Here is a 15,161-nt window from a genome sequence, read left to right on the forward strand (position 1 = left end):
TATCGCCGAGCCACTCCCAGAGTTTCAGATATCCCCAATCCTGTTTCACCCAGTGGGCACTGAGCTAATCACTGTATACACACACTTGTTCCTTCCACAAGGCGTTTCTCCTTGTCCTAGGATCGGTGTCGTCCCTCCAACATCCTCAGTGAATGTGATCCGGTCACAGCAGACCTGCCCGCCACACCATCCAGACCCTCCAGCTTTATCAAGACCATTACTGTGCTCTGTAAAACTAAGAACTAAACTTTTAAGACTGTACATGCATTGATTTCCCTCCCCTCCCCCCACCCCCCAGCTATACATCTCCCAGGCTGAAATGTTGATAAAAACTTAAATACTGGCTTTCTTGATATCACTAATGCAGAGTTAGGCAACTTTTGTGGCTTGCATGCTGGGAAAGGTCAGTAGTTGAGCCAGTGGGATCTGGATAAGCCTAATTAAAGGCTTCCTGTCTCTGGTAACAAGACCCAACAAAGAATTTGTTGCGTGCATAATTCTATATACTTGACCAGACCACACACACTAGAAGGTGAAGGGACGATGATGTTTCGGTCCGCCCTAGACCATTCTCAAGTCGATAGAGAATGGTCCAGGATGAACCAAAACAGCGTCGTCCCTTCACCTTCTAGTGTGTGGTCTGCTCAACTTACTTTAGCCACGTTATTGTAACTCATCGCCTGCATTCTATATACTGTTCATTTGATGTGAATTAAGTTGAACGTCAAACTAAATTTTGTGGTGTTTTGTAATAATATATTGAACTTGATATGGATGCAACTTGTATTGATATAATGTTCTTGACAGGCAACAGCAACTTAGTGTACACAATCATCCGTAAGCGGCAAGTGTTCCACTCCTTAGCCAACCTCCCAACGGACTATGGAACCATCAACAAGTCTCTGAACAGGCGAGGCAAGAGAGGTCTGTTGCGACAACCGTCCACGGAGTCAACCCGAGGTCAGAGGACGATGGAGGGAGCTCTCCCAGCCCAGCCTGCCCAACCTGGCACAAAAACTGCTACTCTAGCTGCTATGCCTAGTAAGGTTATGATTAGTAAGCAGTGTGTGTGTGTGTGTGTATACTCACCTAAATGTGCTTACAGGGTTGAGCTAGGCTCCTAATCCCGCCTTCCAAACATTCGTAGATTAATGCAGTGACTCATTTCTCACGCTTTTATCGTTAAATTTAAAAACGCTGACATTTAAAATTTTGAATCAAATTTGCTTCAACGACTATTGCACCTAACCTACTAACATTTACTGACAGCTCTAACACTGAAAAAGTTCTTCCTGATGTCTCTGACTCATTTGCGTCTCCAGTTTCCAACTATGACCCCTCGTTCTGCTGTTCCTAGCTTTGAACAACGCAGCTTTGTATACTTTGTCAATTCCCCTCAGAATCATATATGGTATCATGTCCCACCCCCTACTTCTCCCTTCCTCCAGAGTGGTAAAGTCCAGTTCCCTCAGTCTTTCCTCATAGCTCAATCCCCTCGGCTCTGGAACGAGTCTCGTTGCATATCTTTGGATCTTTTCTAGAGTCTCCTTGTTCTATTTCAGGTAAGGGTTCCATGCTGGGGATGCATATGGGTCTAACCTTCGGTGTATATAGGGACCGGAAAGCTCCTTTGTCCAAATTTCTGAAGTATACACAGATGTTGGCCAGTATGCTATGTGCAGCTGTTGTTATTGTGTTAATGTGGGCTTCTGGCATCAGATTTGGGATTATGTCCACCACCAGGTTTTTCTTCTTTTCTGACTGAAGAATTTGCCTTCCCTTCATCCTATACTGTTGTAGTCGTCTTCACACACTCCTGTTAAAGTCCTAATAATTTTGCATTTGGCTGGATTAAAATCTAGCAGCCGTTTTTCAGACCACTTCTGGAGTGAGTCCAAATCTGTTTGCAATGCATCACAATCTAACCCAGACTTGACCCTTCACATTAGTCTTGCGTCATCTATAAACATGATATGAAGGAGCCAATTTCCTTTGTCAGGTCATTGACATATATTTGAAACAGGACGAGGCCTAGAACTGACCCTTGTGGTATTCTTCTTGTAATCTCTCTCCACTCTGATGTCTCTGATTTCACTGTACCCCTTTGCTTCCTTCCTGAGCGATACACTCTGACCCATTTTAGGGCTCTTCCAGATATGCCAGACTGCTTTTCTAGTGTGAGTTGGAATCTTTCATGCTGGACTGTATCAAATGCCTTCTGACAGTCAAGGAATATACAGTCTGCCCATCCCTCTCTCTCTCTAGTTTGAGAGAGAGGCCCACATCCTCCTCATTGGGGACTTGAACCTTTCCAGGCAGGTCTCCTCTCCTCACCAGCATCAGATCATCTCGAGGTGGGTGACTTCCAGCATGATCAAAATGTTACTTCAGTGAGTTCCCACCTCTTCCTGGTCTTGAAACAAACTCGCCAGACCTCCAGTTTATCCTTGATCTCTTGAAGCTGAACCAGTTCATTTCCTGCCCCTCATTCTGAATGACCACCTTGTTCCTAGTCTCATACTAGAGGCAGACGCTTGGATGATTTCACTGGGATGTACATTGGCATTACATTATACACCTGTGGTTCAGGAATTGGTTAGGTTTTGTGGTGGGGCAGCAGGCTTACTGCTTTTGGGTTCTCCTGTTTGGGCTCAATCTGCCTTTACCCGTGTTCACATGTTTGGCTCGAGTTGTCGTGACTCGACGTGTCTCCTAGCCAGGGATTTGATTCTTTCCCAGCGGCCTTGACTCACCAGCAGTACCTAGCAACAGCCACTGCCGTGATCACTCGGTGCGGGCTCCATTGGCTCACCAGCAGTACCTAGCAACAGCCACTGCCGTGATCACTCGGTGCGGGCTCCATTGACTCACCAGCAGTACCTAGCAACAGCCACTGCCGTGATCACTCGGTGCGGGCCCCATTGGCTCTTTGCCGGCTGCTGCGTTGCCAGCTTCCTCTTCAGGCTTTTCGGGGTTTAGTTCTCGGGTACCTTCCTCCACCCTCGCTCAGTGTCTACACAGACACTGGCTCTGGATTGGGGCTTTGTGACCAGTGCTCACCAAGCAGGCCAGGATTGTTGGTTTCTTCTCCTTTGTAGTGCTCACAGTATGGTTCACGAATTTGTGGCTGTGTGTAATGCACTGTGGAGGGTTCGTATTCTTCCTGGCTCTATACAGACTGTTTCCCCGTGATTCACTGTTTCAACCAGGAGGGCTTGCTTTGGTCCCTGTTTATTTGGTGCTGGATGCTTCATGTACCTCTTCTGCTGGGTTCTTGAGGGTTTGGCTCTCCACTCCTTTCATGTCCAGTGAGTGACCAATATTCTTGCAGATGGTCTGTCCCGGTTCCTTCCCATTTCCATGGAATGGACTATCGATGTCGCCTCCTAGCTATCACTTTGCAAGACGTTCGTGTGCTCGGACATGGACTTCATTTCTTTGGTGTAGAATTGGTGCCTTCACATGATGCGGGTCCCTTTCCCGACCATTCCTTGCGGTGGATGCCTTTCAACTATATTGGTTGAGGTGGGAGTTCCTGTTTCTCTTCCCCCAGTTCATCTGGTGCTCTGGGTCCTGGCCAGGTTAGAGTCCTACCGAGGGAGAGTGGCTGCCTAATGGCTGGCTCAGCCTTGATTTCAGGCGCTGCTTGTTTAATGTCCGAACCTTGGATATTTTTCCGTGGTTCTTCCTCTACCAGAAGGTTGGCATAGTGATATACTTTGCTGGTTTGACCTCAGCTCTTTGTGTCTGGACTTTTTGACGTGTCTTTGGTGAACAGGTGACTTCTTTGATGGTGTCTCTCTTGCGTTCCTCTTCTCATCGACAGTATGAGGTTTCGTGTTACTCCTTTTGCCACTTACTCTACTTTCTCTTTGTCGTTGTTCCTCGGTTTCCAAGCATGTGGTGTTGTACTTTCTTTCTTTGCTTTTTCTTGAGTGGTATCTCATGAGTAACACTGTTGATTCATATCGGGCATCGCTGGCAGAGCAGCTGTGGTTTGCATTCAGTTTGATACTACTGTACATCGGCTCCATTTTGCAAGCTGTCTTGTGCCTGGATTCACCTCTGGCCTGCTTATGCACTGCCTGAGCCTGCCTGGTCTCAGACTACATTCTTTTATTTATTTATTTATTTATTTATTTATTTATATATATACAAGAAGGTACATTGGGTTTGTGAGAATACATTGGATAGTACAGTAATTACATTCTTGTAAAGCCACTAGTACGCGCAGCGTTTCGGGCAGGTCAATTGCTTTTCTTTCTTCCTCTTGTTTTATGGTGTCCTTTTTTAGTCCGTGATTTTTTCTCTACATTGTTGTTTTTGTATTGGTTCACTGATTTTCTGGGTGCTTTCCCGGTGGAGGGGCAGATTGTCACCTGTTCACTGTGCCACGTTCTGGCTCTGGTCCCCGGTAAGCCAAACAGAACTCCATGGATAGTTGGGAGCCATCTCAACAAGATAGCTTCATGGAGCCACTGGGGTTCACCCAGAAAGAGGCATTTCATTACATTCAATGCTGGTTTTATCTAGTTAAATTTAAGAATGATGTGCATCCATTTGTTTAAACATTTATTATAATGTGAAATGTTTGGTTTTGTAGTACTGGAGAAGATGACAGAAAAGGAATCTGCCCATCCTACAACTCAGCAGCTAAATGAGTTAACCATAGCAGCGACGGCCAATGGTGACCTTGTGGGCCCAATATCGCCAACGTCTAAAGTACCACCACGAGGAATTGGAGAAGACGACCCCTCGGCTGGAGCTGATGTGGCCGTCCCACTCCCACAGGGCACAAGTATTCAGCCTCCGACAGAAAATCACACCTTACCTATTGTAGAAAATCCAAAGATTTCTGATAAGGTAAGATAATTTTTTTTTAATATTGTTACTAGTTAACCCTTAAAGTGCGCATCACTTCATATGAAGTGTAAATCGTTTTACCAGTCAACTGCGCTTCACTTCATATGAAGTGTATGGGTACCGCGCACGATTTGAATGGCCCGCGGTGTAGCTGGGGGTCCCATACGCTGCCCAGGGGCTCTAGTAAACAGCGGCCATTTTGAAAAAAAATCCAGCTCACGCTCCGATGGCATGGGAGGCCTCAGTTTAGCGAGAGTCACCATGGCGAGCGCACGGTCAAACGCCTCACGAGCACGCATCACTCAGTCCCTCACCCCAGAGCAAATAGCCCACGAATTATTCTCTGAAGGTGAAGAAAGTGTGTTTGACGATTCAGACAACGATGAGGATTATACACAGTTGTCGGGAGATAGTAGCAGCAGCAGTGAAAGTGAAAATGACCGCCATGCCATGGCGAGGCCTATACGCTCTCCCATGCCTCCTCGCCCATTTTCTACCCCAATTCTACCACGACCTCACAGTTCCTGTGGATATTTTCTGTTTGAGGGTGACGAGTCAGAGGGAGGTGACTCCTTTTCTGGGTTTAGTGACTCAGATCAAAGTTTTATTGAGCCTGTGGCTGGTACCAGTGGTGTAACTGGGCGAGAAATTGTCGCGTCAGCAGCATCTCGCCCAGCCAAGCGCCACCGCATGGCACCACATGAGGGACCAAGACCCTCGTGTTCACGTGCATCCACCTCACGTGCATCCACCTCACGTGCATCCACCTCACGTGCATCCACCTCACGTGCATCCACCTCACGTGCATCCACCTCAAGTGCATCCACCTCACGTGCATCCACCTCACGTGCACCCACCTCACGTGCACCCACCTCACGTGCACGTAGCCGCCGTGCTTCTCGCAGACGGTATTCAGCTCCTGGTCGCCGGTATGCATCGCTTCCTCGCCGTCTTTCCTCTGCATCTCGCAGGACGCCTGGTGTACTTGAGTGGAGTGATGGTGACGATTTTATTCCTAATATTCCTCACTTTGATGATAAAGATGTAGGGATTACAAACCTTTTCCCTAATCAAGGTGAGGACATGGCTGAGATGGAATATTTTACAGCATTCTATGATGAACCACTCATGGAATACATTGTACACCAAACGAACCTGCATGCTGCTTACCTGATTGAGAGGGAAATCACAGAATTTTCACGACTGCAGCGTTGGAAAAATACCACAGTGGCGGAAATGTATGTGTTTTTGGCACTCTGTTTGTTGATGAAGCACTGTCACAAACATGCAATAAATGACTATTGGAGCAAGGACAAGACAATACCAACACCTTTATTCGGGAAATATATGTCACGAGACAGGTTTCAGATACTCCTCAGGTGTCTACATTTTGGAAGTGTTCAGGACCGAACACCTGATGATAGACTGTGGCGAGTGAGGCACTACATGAACGATGTTATTGGAAAATTCAGAGATTTTTACGTACCAGCACAGAAGCTGGTGGTTGATGAATCTCTCATACTTTTCAAGGGACGTGTTCCATTCAAACAGTACATTCCCTCAAAACGAAACCGATTTGGCCTGAAATTTTTTGTTCTTTGTGATTGTGAGACAGGATACGTGTTACACATGATTCTGTACTCGGCTAGTGATGTAGACATTCCCGGTAACGACGAACATGGATTCTCGGGGAGTGTAGTGAAGACCATCATGGCTCCGTGGATGAACAAGGGACACATTTTATACACAGATAATTACTATACAAGTCCCTTGCTAGCTCGGTTCTTGCTAGAAAATAGAACCGGATTGGTTGGTACAGTAAAGCCACAACGAAGGGAAATGCCTGTGTTTGACAACGACATTGCAGTTGGTGAGTGTCAGAGAAGGAAAAGTGATAACATTCTGTCAGTTCGGTGGAAAGACAAAAGAGAGGTGAACTTGTTGACAACAATTCATGATGGAACAATGGTGAACAGTGGGAAAGTGAGCCATAAAACAAACGCACCACTATATAAGCCAGACTGTGTTTTAGACTATAATATCAACATGCGGTTGATTGATAAATCAGACATGATGATTGGCACTGCAGAGTGTGTGCGGAAGACATGTAGGTGGACGAAAAAAGTGTTCTTCCATCTTGTGGACATGAGCATGCTGAACTGTTTCAACATGTACCTTGTGAGAACTGGACGTAAGCCCACTTTCCGTGACTTTGTATTTGATGCTGCAATACAGTTATTAGGAAAGTTTGCAAAAGATGTCCCAGGTATTCAGCGGCCCATCATAAACCCACTGTTGCAGCATGCTGGTACTCCACGCCTCGCTCACACTGAAGGCTTCCTAGCACACAAACTTAAGTATTTGCCACCTGGTGTGAAGCGTGCAATAGCCCAACGTGATTGCTTGGTGTGTAAAACAACGACACGTAGAGACAAGAAACGGAAGCTTGTGCAAACATGGTGTGAAACGTGTGGTATCCCATTATGTGCTGTCGACTGCTTCAATGACTACCACAGTCTAGAAATCTTCTAAGTGTGCTTCAAAGTGTGTATAGCGTGTGCGAGTGTGTAAATATGTAAACATATAAGCAGAACATATAATATAATAGACTGTAATGACATATTATATTGCCATAATTGAAAACATTTGTGTGCGCCTGTGTATACTCAAATATGCAACAATTATTGATACAAAATATGTTCAAACAGTATTTGAAACACAATTAGTGAAAAAAAATTAGATAAAATGCGCTTAGACATTGTAAATAAATAGCGCGAAAATATATTTGTGGCAACTCTGGCTGTTTGAGGACCGCGCGCAACATCTCCCGGGCGTGTACTGCATGAGCGACCATGCAGATTGTGACGTCATCGCAGAGCTTCTCGGCTCTATTGCAACAAAAGTAAGTACAATAGATTTTTTTTTTTATTTTTCCCGTGATCAGTGAACAGAACTTAACAGATTAGCAAAAAAAAAAATTTTTTTTTTTTTCAAAATGACATGCGCCTGTGTGGATAGCAGGATATTAGACCCCGAGCATGTTAAGGGTTAAATAACATATGGTAATGAGTATTTAGGCTTATCATTATTCATATTTTATTAATAACACCATTAACAGCTATCTTGCATTTTAGGTTTTATCTCATACTGTTACCCTTGCATATCTTTTCATTAATAAACAACTCCCCAGTGACCCTGTTCCAGATGTTGTAAGATTCTTAAAATATGTTACATAATATATATATATATCCCAAGAAGATTATTCTACAAAGTACTAAGTGCCAAACCTTGTAAGTAAATTTGCAAGTGCCAAACCATTAAATGGTGTTCCATAATATGTGTACAGTTTTCAAGATGGCATCTGTTTACAGAAGTCCTGAGGCACTGGATGTGAGCCCATGTTCCCGTGGGAGTTTTGAATTGCTCCCTTTACTTAAAAATGCCATATGGTGCTCTGCACACCCCCAGTTGGGTGCCTTAAGGTGCTCTGTGCAGTGCAGTGGTTAAAGAACATCACAAAGTTGTTGTCACACTTGCAAAAAAAAAATAAATAAATAAAAAAAGGCAGGTTGGATAACAAGAAGCTTCCAAACAAGAGATGCCACGCCAATGCCGAGGCGTGGCATCGTAGTAGTATGTCCGAAATACTTTTTTGGACATTAGTAATAAGGGACCACAATATCAACTTGATAATGGTCATTAGTAATAAGGGACCACACTATCAACTTGATAATGGTCCGGGACAGACCGAAACATCGTCTTCTCCTCATCTTCTGGTATGTGATTGTCTTCATATCTTCAGCCATATCTTCAGCCATATCTTCAGCCATATCTTCACCATCAGACATTAGTGCTTTCTAGAGTGGAATATTGTTGTACACTAACAGCCCCATTCAAAGCTGGAGAAATTGCTGACCTGGAGAGTGTGCAATGATCTTTTACCACTAGAATCCACTCGATAAAACATCTAAATTATTGGGACCGCATAACAATTTTAAAACTGTATTCCCTTGAGCACAGGCGGGAGAGATCCATAATAATTTACACTTGAAAAATATTAGAAGGACTGGTTCCAAATCTGCACATAGAAACATCATATAAAACCAGGAGGCATGGCAGGATGTGCAAGAAAGCTCACTGAAGAGCAGAGGTGCAATAGGCACGCTGAAAGAGAACTCGATCAACATCAAAGCCCCAAGACTTCAACATTCTTTCCCTACACGGGAGCTGGTCGGCCAAGTGGACAGCACGCTGGACTTGTGATCCTGTGGTCCCGGGTTCGATCCCGGGCGCTGGCGAGAAACAATGGGTAGAGTTTCTTTCACCCTATGCTAAGCAGTAAAATAGGTACCTGGGTGTTAGTCAGCTGTCACGGGCTGCTTCCTGGGGCTGGAGGCCTGGTCGAGGACCGGGCCGCGAGGATATTAAAAAAAAGCCCTGAAATCATCTCAAGATAACCTCAAGATACACATACTCATCAGATAACTGGCCGATCTCTCAGTGTTCAAAAGAGAACTCGACAAGCACCTTCAAAGGATACCTGATCAACCAGACTGTGACTCATATGTCATGCTGAGAGCAGCTGCATTGAACAGCCTGGTTGATCAGACCAGCAGCCAGGTGGCCTCATCAGAGACTGGGCCTTGTGGACATTGATCCTCAAAATCATCAACAGGTAGCTGAAAAATTGGGTAAAATTTAATTTATAAAAATTTTGTTTAAACCATAAACAACCGTACTCACCAGCATGTAATGGTGTATTTTCACAGTTGTATTACAGTTACAATACTATACAGTACTATAAAGTACTGTATATTGTACAGTACTGTATAATACAGTACTATAAAGTACTATACAGTACAGTACTGTACTTTATAGTACTGTATAATACAGTACTATAAAGTACTATACAGTACAGTACTGTACTGTATAGTACTTTACACTGAATATGTTCTATGCCGCTTTCTGCTGTATTTTGGATTATCAAAGTTATACATAAAGTATACACTTAACACTATTGTATTTTTGTATTCCTGCTCTTGTTCACATACCAGGAAGGAAAGTTATGCACTGAGATTCTGCAAAAGTCGAATTGACTTTCAATATCAACCAACATAAAATGTTTTATAGAGCATACTATTTTCTCTCTCTCTCTGTATCTAGGTGTAGTTTGGGATGTATCAAACATCCCAAACCACATGTTGTTAAGTTCTAGCACAAAAACAGCTAAACATGGCATTACCAAAATTTTCTAACTAAAAGTAAGCACATTTTAAAAACAATTTGGACTCTTCGCTAACATATTAATTGTGTTGGTTATGGTGAGTGAAGGAGGTCGAGGAGGAGGAGGAGGAGGAGGAGGAAGGTGGGTGCGGGTGGTTGGGGGAGCCCGACAACAGCTGCGACGTGCTCCTCCTCACCGACCTCAGTGATCATCTTGTGAGGCGCTCCGCTACTATGGTGGGAGTTCCTTAATAAACAGCATGGGCTTAATGAAGCATGTTTGTAGCATGTTTGAAGTCATTAATGTTTATAGTTTAGTTTTTATTAACATAGTTTGTCAATTGATGATGTTGATGTCAAGTCTAGAAAATGTTCTTGAATTATTCTAGTCCTCAGTAGGAAAAACGCATGATTTATGTATGTAGAGTATTTAGTTTTATGTGTATAGACGGTAGAATACAGATATCAAGTGCTGTGAGTGGCACTTGAATATGCTTCAATACTAACAAAAATGCAGTTAATGATTTAAAACTTTAAAAGCCTTTAAACTTTTTGTAAGGGAAATTAGCTGCACATTCATTTCAATGTATTTTTTCTCCATTTATATTTTTGATAGATGATAAGTTTGAGAATGTAGTGGTATACTAAACAAATTTTGTGAACTGTGATATTTATTGAATTGTCACTCGGAGCTCCTCATATGTTGGTATTATGTTTTTGGTAATGCTGTTCTCTTACAATTCCTTCTCTATGAAGGGAGAGCAAAATTAATGGATTAGATGTCATTGTTTCCGGTGAGAACAAGAAAAATTAGGCACAGTTCTGCAACAGGAGAAAGAAAGATTTCTCTTCAATGGTGATTCATTTCTGTGTCAAGATTATCTAATATTTTTACAGTGTTGTTCTCACTCTACAGTACTAGTCTTATCACATGTTTTCGTATTGTGTTCATGTTGCCTGTTATTCTCTTGTAATTGTTCTTGCCTTGTGTAATTGCTGAGGTAGCTGCTGCTGCTCTCAGAATGGTCATAGCTGGATCTGAAGCATGCTGTATGTGGCTATTGTCAGGGCAATGCCATTTGTGAGCTGCATCCTTGTAAGCTCAGTACTGGGAATTAAAGTGAAATCTCTTAACAGTTACGTTTTCCTGGTAGATGCTCATCATTTGACAGATTGGAATAAATAATTTGCTCATTGAAATTTCCCATAATGTGTGGTAAAAATTAAGAGTGAATGGTAACTCGAATAATTTCTTTGGCAGGGAGGGAATTATCAGGGGGAAAGTGCCAAGCCATTACAACTATATAGCACTTGGAAGGGGGGTCAGGATAAGGACTTGGGATGGGACGAGGGAAAGGAATGGTGCCCAACCACTTGGACGGTTGGGGATTGAACGCCGGCCTGCATGAAGCGAGACCGTCGCTCTACCATTCAGCCCAAGTGGTTGGACTGGAAAGCTACTGAGAATATTTTAAAAGAAAATTCTACAGGAAATTTTCATTAAAGTTGACATGATTTTCGTTTATCCATGTATTGGCCTGGTTACCCTTGAAAATATGAAATCTGCGCGCACACACACACACACACACACAAGAACTCGGGAAACACCAGAATTATAGCTCAAATTATAGCTCTCTCGTAACCACTGGGTTCGACCCCATGGGCCTTGCATCAGTTGCTGCGTTGCCGGCTTCCTCTTTGGCTTTTTCGGGATTCAGTCAGTGCCTTGGGGCCTCTCCGATCACTCGCTCAATGTGTTCACGGATGCCTCGTTCCCTCGGCTGGGGCTTTGTGACCAGTGTTCACCAGGCCAGCCATGGGCAGTATTCTCCATCCTTCCGTCGGGCTCACAGCACAGTGGGGCAGTTTGCGATGGTTAGGTTTTCATTGTGGAGGGTTCAGGTAGCTCAGGGCTCTACAATCTGGCTCCATTTTCCCCATTTTCTGGGTGATCCCCAGAGGCTCCCTGGCACCCTTCTTCCCTCCGGTCGGTGGTTTCGTTTTTCGATGCTCGGCCTCCAAACTGCGGCGTGTGGGTCTCGTGCTTTCCCCTCCGGGGAGGGAAGGGCTGCACGGTGGGGATGAATGACAATTGCTTGTTTCCTTTATTTTCTTTTTGAGAGTTCTATTTCACTGTTTGGTCTTGTGTTTTTACAATTTCTGCCATGTGTGGTTTGTTTTGAGGTGCCTATCTTTCTGGGTGCCGAACCCCGGTCGATGGCAGACAAGGATTACCCTCAAATACAAGGGGGGGGGGTCTCCTTAAGTCATTGCTTTCTGTGCCTCTCTGAGGGGGGGCCCAGGTTCTGGCTCTGGTCCTCGGTAAGCAAGGACTCCATTGACTGAAACCCCCCAGACTAATACAGTATAGCATTTATCAGACCTATAGCTCCAGGGAGCCTCCGGGGGCTCACCCAGAAAATGACGTTTCATTACATTCAACACTGGTTTTCTGGGGGGGAGCCCAATCTGCTCCCTGGAGCTATCCAGGTTGAATGGATGTGTATAACTTTCTGGCATCAGTCAAAGTGCTTGGAGTTCTTGCCTACCGTGGACCACGAGCCAGAACCTGGCCCCCCCCTCAGAGAGGCACGAGGAGCAATGGCCTATAGAAACCCCCCTGTAGTTGGGCGCATTCTATGTCTGTTATCGACCGGGACAGGCACCCAGAAAGGTAGGCGCCCCAAAACAAACCCTTATTCTGGTAAAAATATTGTGACTGAAAGCCGAACGAGTGGACAGAACTCCCCAAACAAATGAACAAATCCACAAGGGCCGTGACGAGGATTCGAACCTGCGTCCGAGAGCATCCCAGACGCTGCCTTAATCGACTGAGCTACGACATGGTCAAAAAGAGTTGAAACCGAAGTTCTACTGAACTTCGGTGCATCATGTTATTGTGATTTTTGTGTGTCCCCAAACAAAATTATAAAACTAGCATGATGTCCTCACATTGCTGCGTCACCGCCGTCTGTGCAACCCCCCCCCCCTCCTTCCCCGGGAGGGGGAAGGGGAAGCCCCAGACCCTCCGTGATGGCGATCCACACCCCAGTTCTGAGACTGATGCTATAGGCAGCGATCGTGTGCTCTGTCTCCAGTCTTGGTCTCAGCCCTGTGCCTAGTGGTGTGGTGGCTGTCTTGTAGGGCTAAGGCTAAAGGAGGCCTGGTCGACGACCGGGCCGCGGGGACGCTAAGCCCCGGAAGCACCTCAAGGTAACCTCAAGGTAGGGGGTGTGCGAGCCAGGCGTGATTCTGCAGTACTCAGGCTGCATGTGCCTAGGGTTACCTTATATATGTAAGTGTATAGTGTATACCTTACATAAGTGCATATCACTTATGTGAGACCAATCCTGGAGTATGCAGCTCCAGCCTGGAGTCCATACCTAGTTAAACACAAGACAAAGTTAGAGAAGATCCAGCGGTATGCCACCAGGCTCGTCCCAGAACTGAGAGGAATGAACTACGAGGAAAGGCTAAAGGAGCTGAACCTCACATCCCTGGAAAACAGAAGAGTAAGGAGAGACATGATAACCACCTACAAAATTTTCAGGGGAATTGACAAGGTGGACAAAGACAAACTCTTTAGCACGGGAGGGACAAAAACAAGGGGACACAGGTGGAAACTTGGTACCCAGATGAGCCACAGAGATGTTAGAAAGAATTTTTTCAGTGTCAGAGTAGTTAATAAATGTAATGCACTAAGAAGTGATGTGGTGGAGGCAGACTCCATACACAGCTTCAAATGTAGATATGATAGAGCCCAGTAGGCTCAGGAATCTGTACACCAGTTGATTGACAGTTGAGAGGCGGGACCAAAGAGCCAAAGCTCAACCCTCGCAAGCAGCACAATTAGGTGAGTACCTTCCCTAGGTGTCCAGTAAGTACAGCCCTTGGGGGCTTGGGGTCACTTTCCACAGGTTCCTTGGGTTCTGCCTCTGTTTGGCCGTTTACTGCTCAGTTTTTGGTCGTCCTTTGTGTGCTAGGGTGTTCTGTCTCCCTTGTTTGCCTTAGGGTAGGGGGCAGTTTTTCACTGGTAAGGGGAGCATGGTACTGCGCAGCTTATTTTCCCCAATCATAGCGGCCAGCTCTGTTCCGTCTGAGTACGCTATCCTCTAGCAGGGTTTTCTTTTTCTTTTTGTTTGCCTGCCTGGTGGGGGGGGGTGGGGTCTGCCTTGGTTTCAGGTGCTTCGCTCTCTCGCTCCTCTTATATCTCCAGTTCGGGCCCTGTAGATACTGGGGGTGTTCTGGATTATCAATATGGGGCGGACGCTAGTTTTTCTGTGCATATGGGTGTGGGGCGCCACTCTCGCCTCTACCCTTCTCTTCTCCTGCATGTGCAGCTCTGGCCTTATTCCACTTGCGGTGCTTCCGGAAAATTCTTGGCTACAATGAGTCGTGACACGTTAGTGCCTAGCTCTGCAGGCGAGTTTATGCGGTCGGGCATCTCTTTCGGCCAGGCGCTGGTTCATGGTTTTTGGATGAGTGTCGGGGATTGGTTGTGGCATTTTGTTTGGCCCATTGCGTGCTTCTTCCTGTGGCCGTCCTTGATTGTCTGTGTTATTTGTTACATGGTGGGACAAGACCCCGTCTTTCATGGTATTTCATGGTTTCATTACATTCAACACTGATTTTTTAAGATCTGGAAGTCATTTTGAAGAATGTCTTTGCAACTTTTCCAGTTTATTGATATGTATTTAAAAGCGATTCTGAAGTTGGAAGTGGAGCATATGCTCCTTACACTGTGTCTTTCATGTAGTCATCTTGTGACAGTCTAGTATCCAGAACCACTCCTAGATCTCTCTCTTCGTCAGGTGTCGATGTAACTAGCATAGAGCGCACGATCTTCGGGCTTGCAACATATCGTGTATAGATACTACAGAGTTTGTGTAGCATCTGATTCTGTTGCCGCTATTTTTACACCGCAGTTGTTAAGTGAATGCCCCAAGTACTGTGAGACGTACTAGGGGACCTGGTTGATCAGTCCAGCAACCAGGAGGCCTGGTTGATGACCGGGCCGCGGGGATGCTAAACCCCGGAAGCACCTCAAGGTAACCTCAAGGTAACCTCAAGGTAAC

General features: G+C 45.2%; 1 protein-coding gene across 2 annotated transcripts in view; it reads left to right on the top strand.

Annotated features, from left to right (window-relative positions):
• LOC123771262 (protein HID1) overlaps positions 1-15,161 on the top strand; it is a 74,015-nt gene that overhangs the window by 35,756 nt on the left and 23,098 nt on the right. The window contains exons 12-13 of one of the 2 annotated variants that reach the window (XM_069305194.1): positions 808-1,056; positions 4,604-4,863. In XM_069305194.1, coding sequence (XP_069161295.1) covers positions 808-1,056; positions 4,604-4,863 — 509 coding nt within the window. The remainder of the gene's footprint in view (positions 1-807; positions 1,057-4,603; positions 4,864-15,161) is intronic. The other variant, XM_045763723.2, reaches the window with a different exon arrangement.

This window comes from Procambarus clarkii, chromosome 54 (genome assembly GCF_040958095.1).
Source record: "Procambarus clarkii isolate CNS0578487 chromosome 54, FALCON_Pclarkii_2.0, whole genome shotgun sequence".
NCBI classification, from domain to species: domain Eukaryota; kingdom Metazoa; phylum Arthropoda; class Malacostraca; order Decapoda; family Cambaridae; genus Procambarus; species Procambarus clarkii.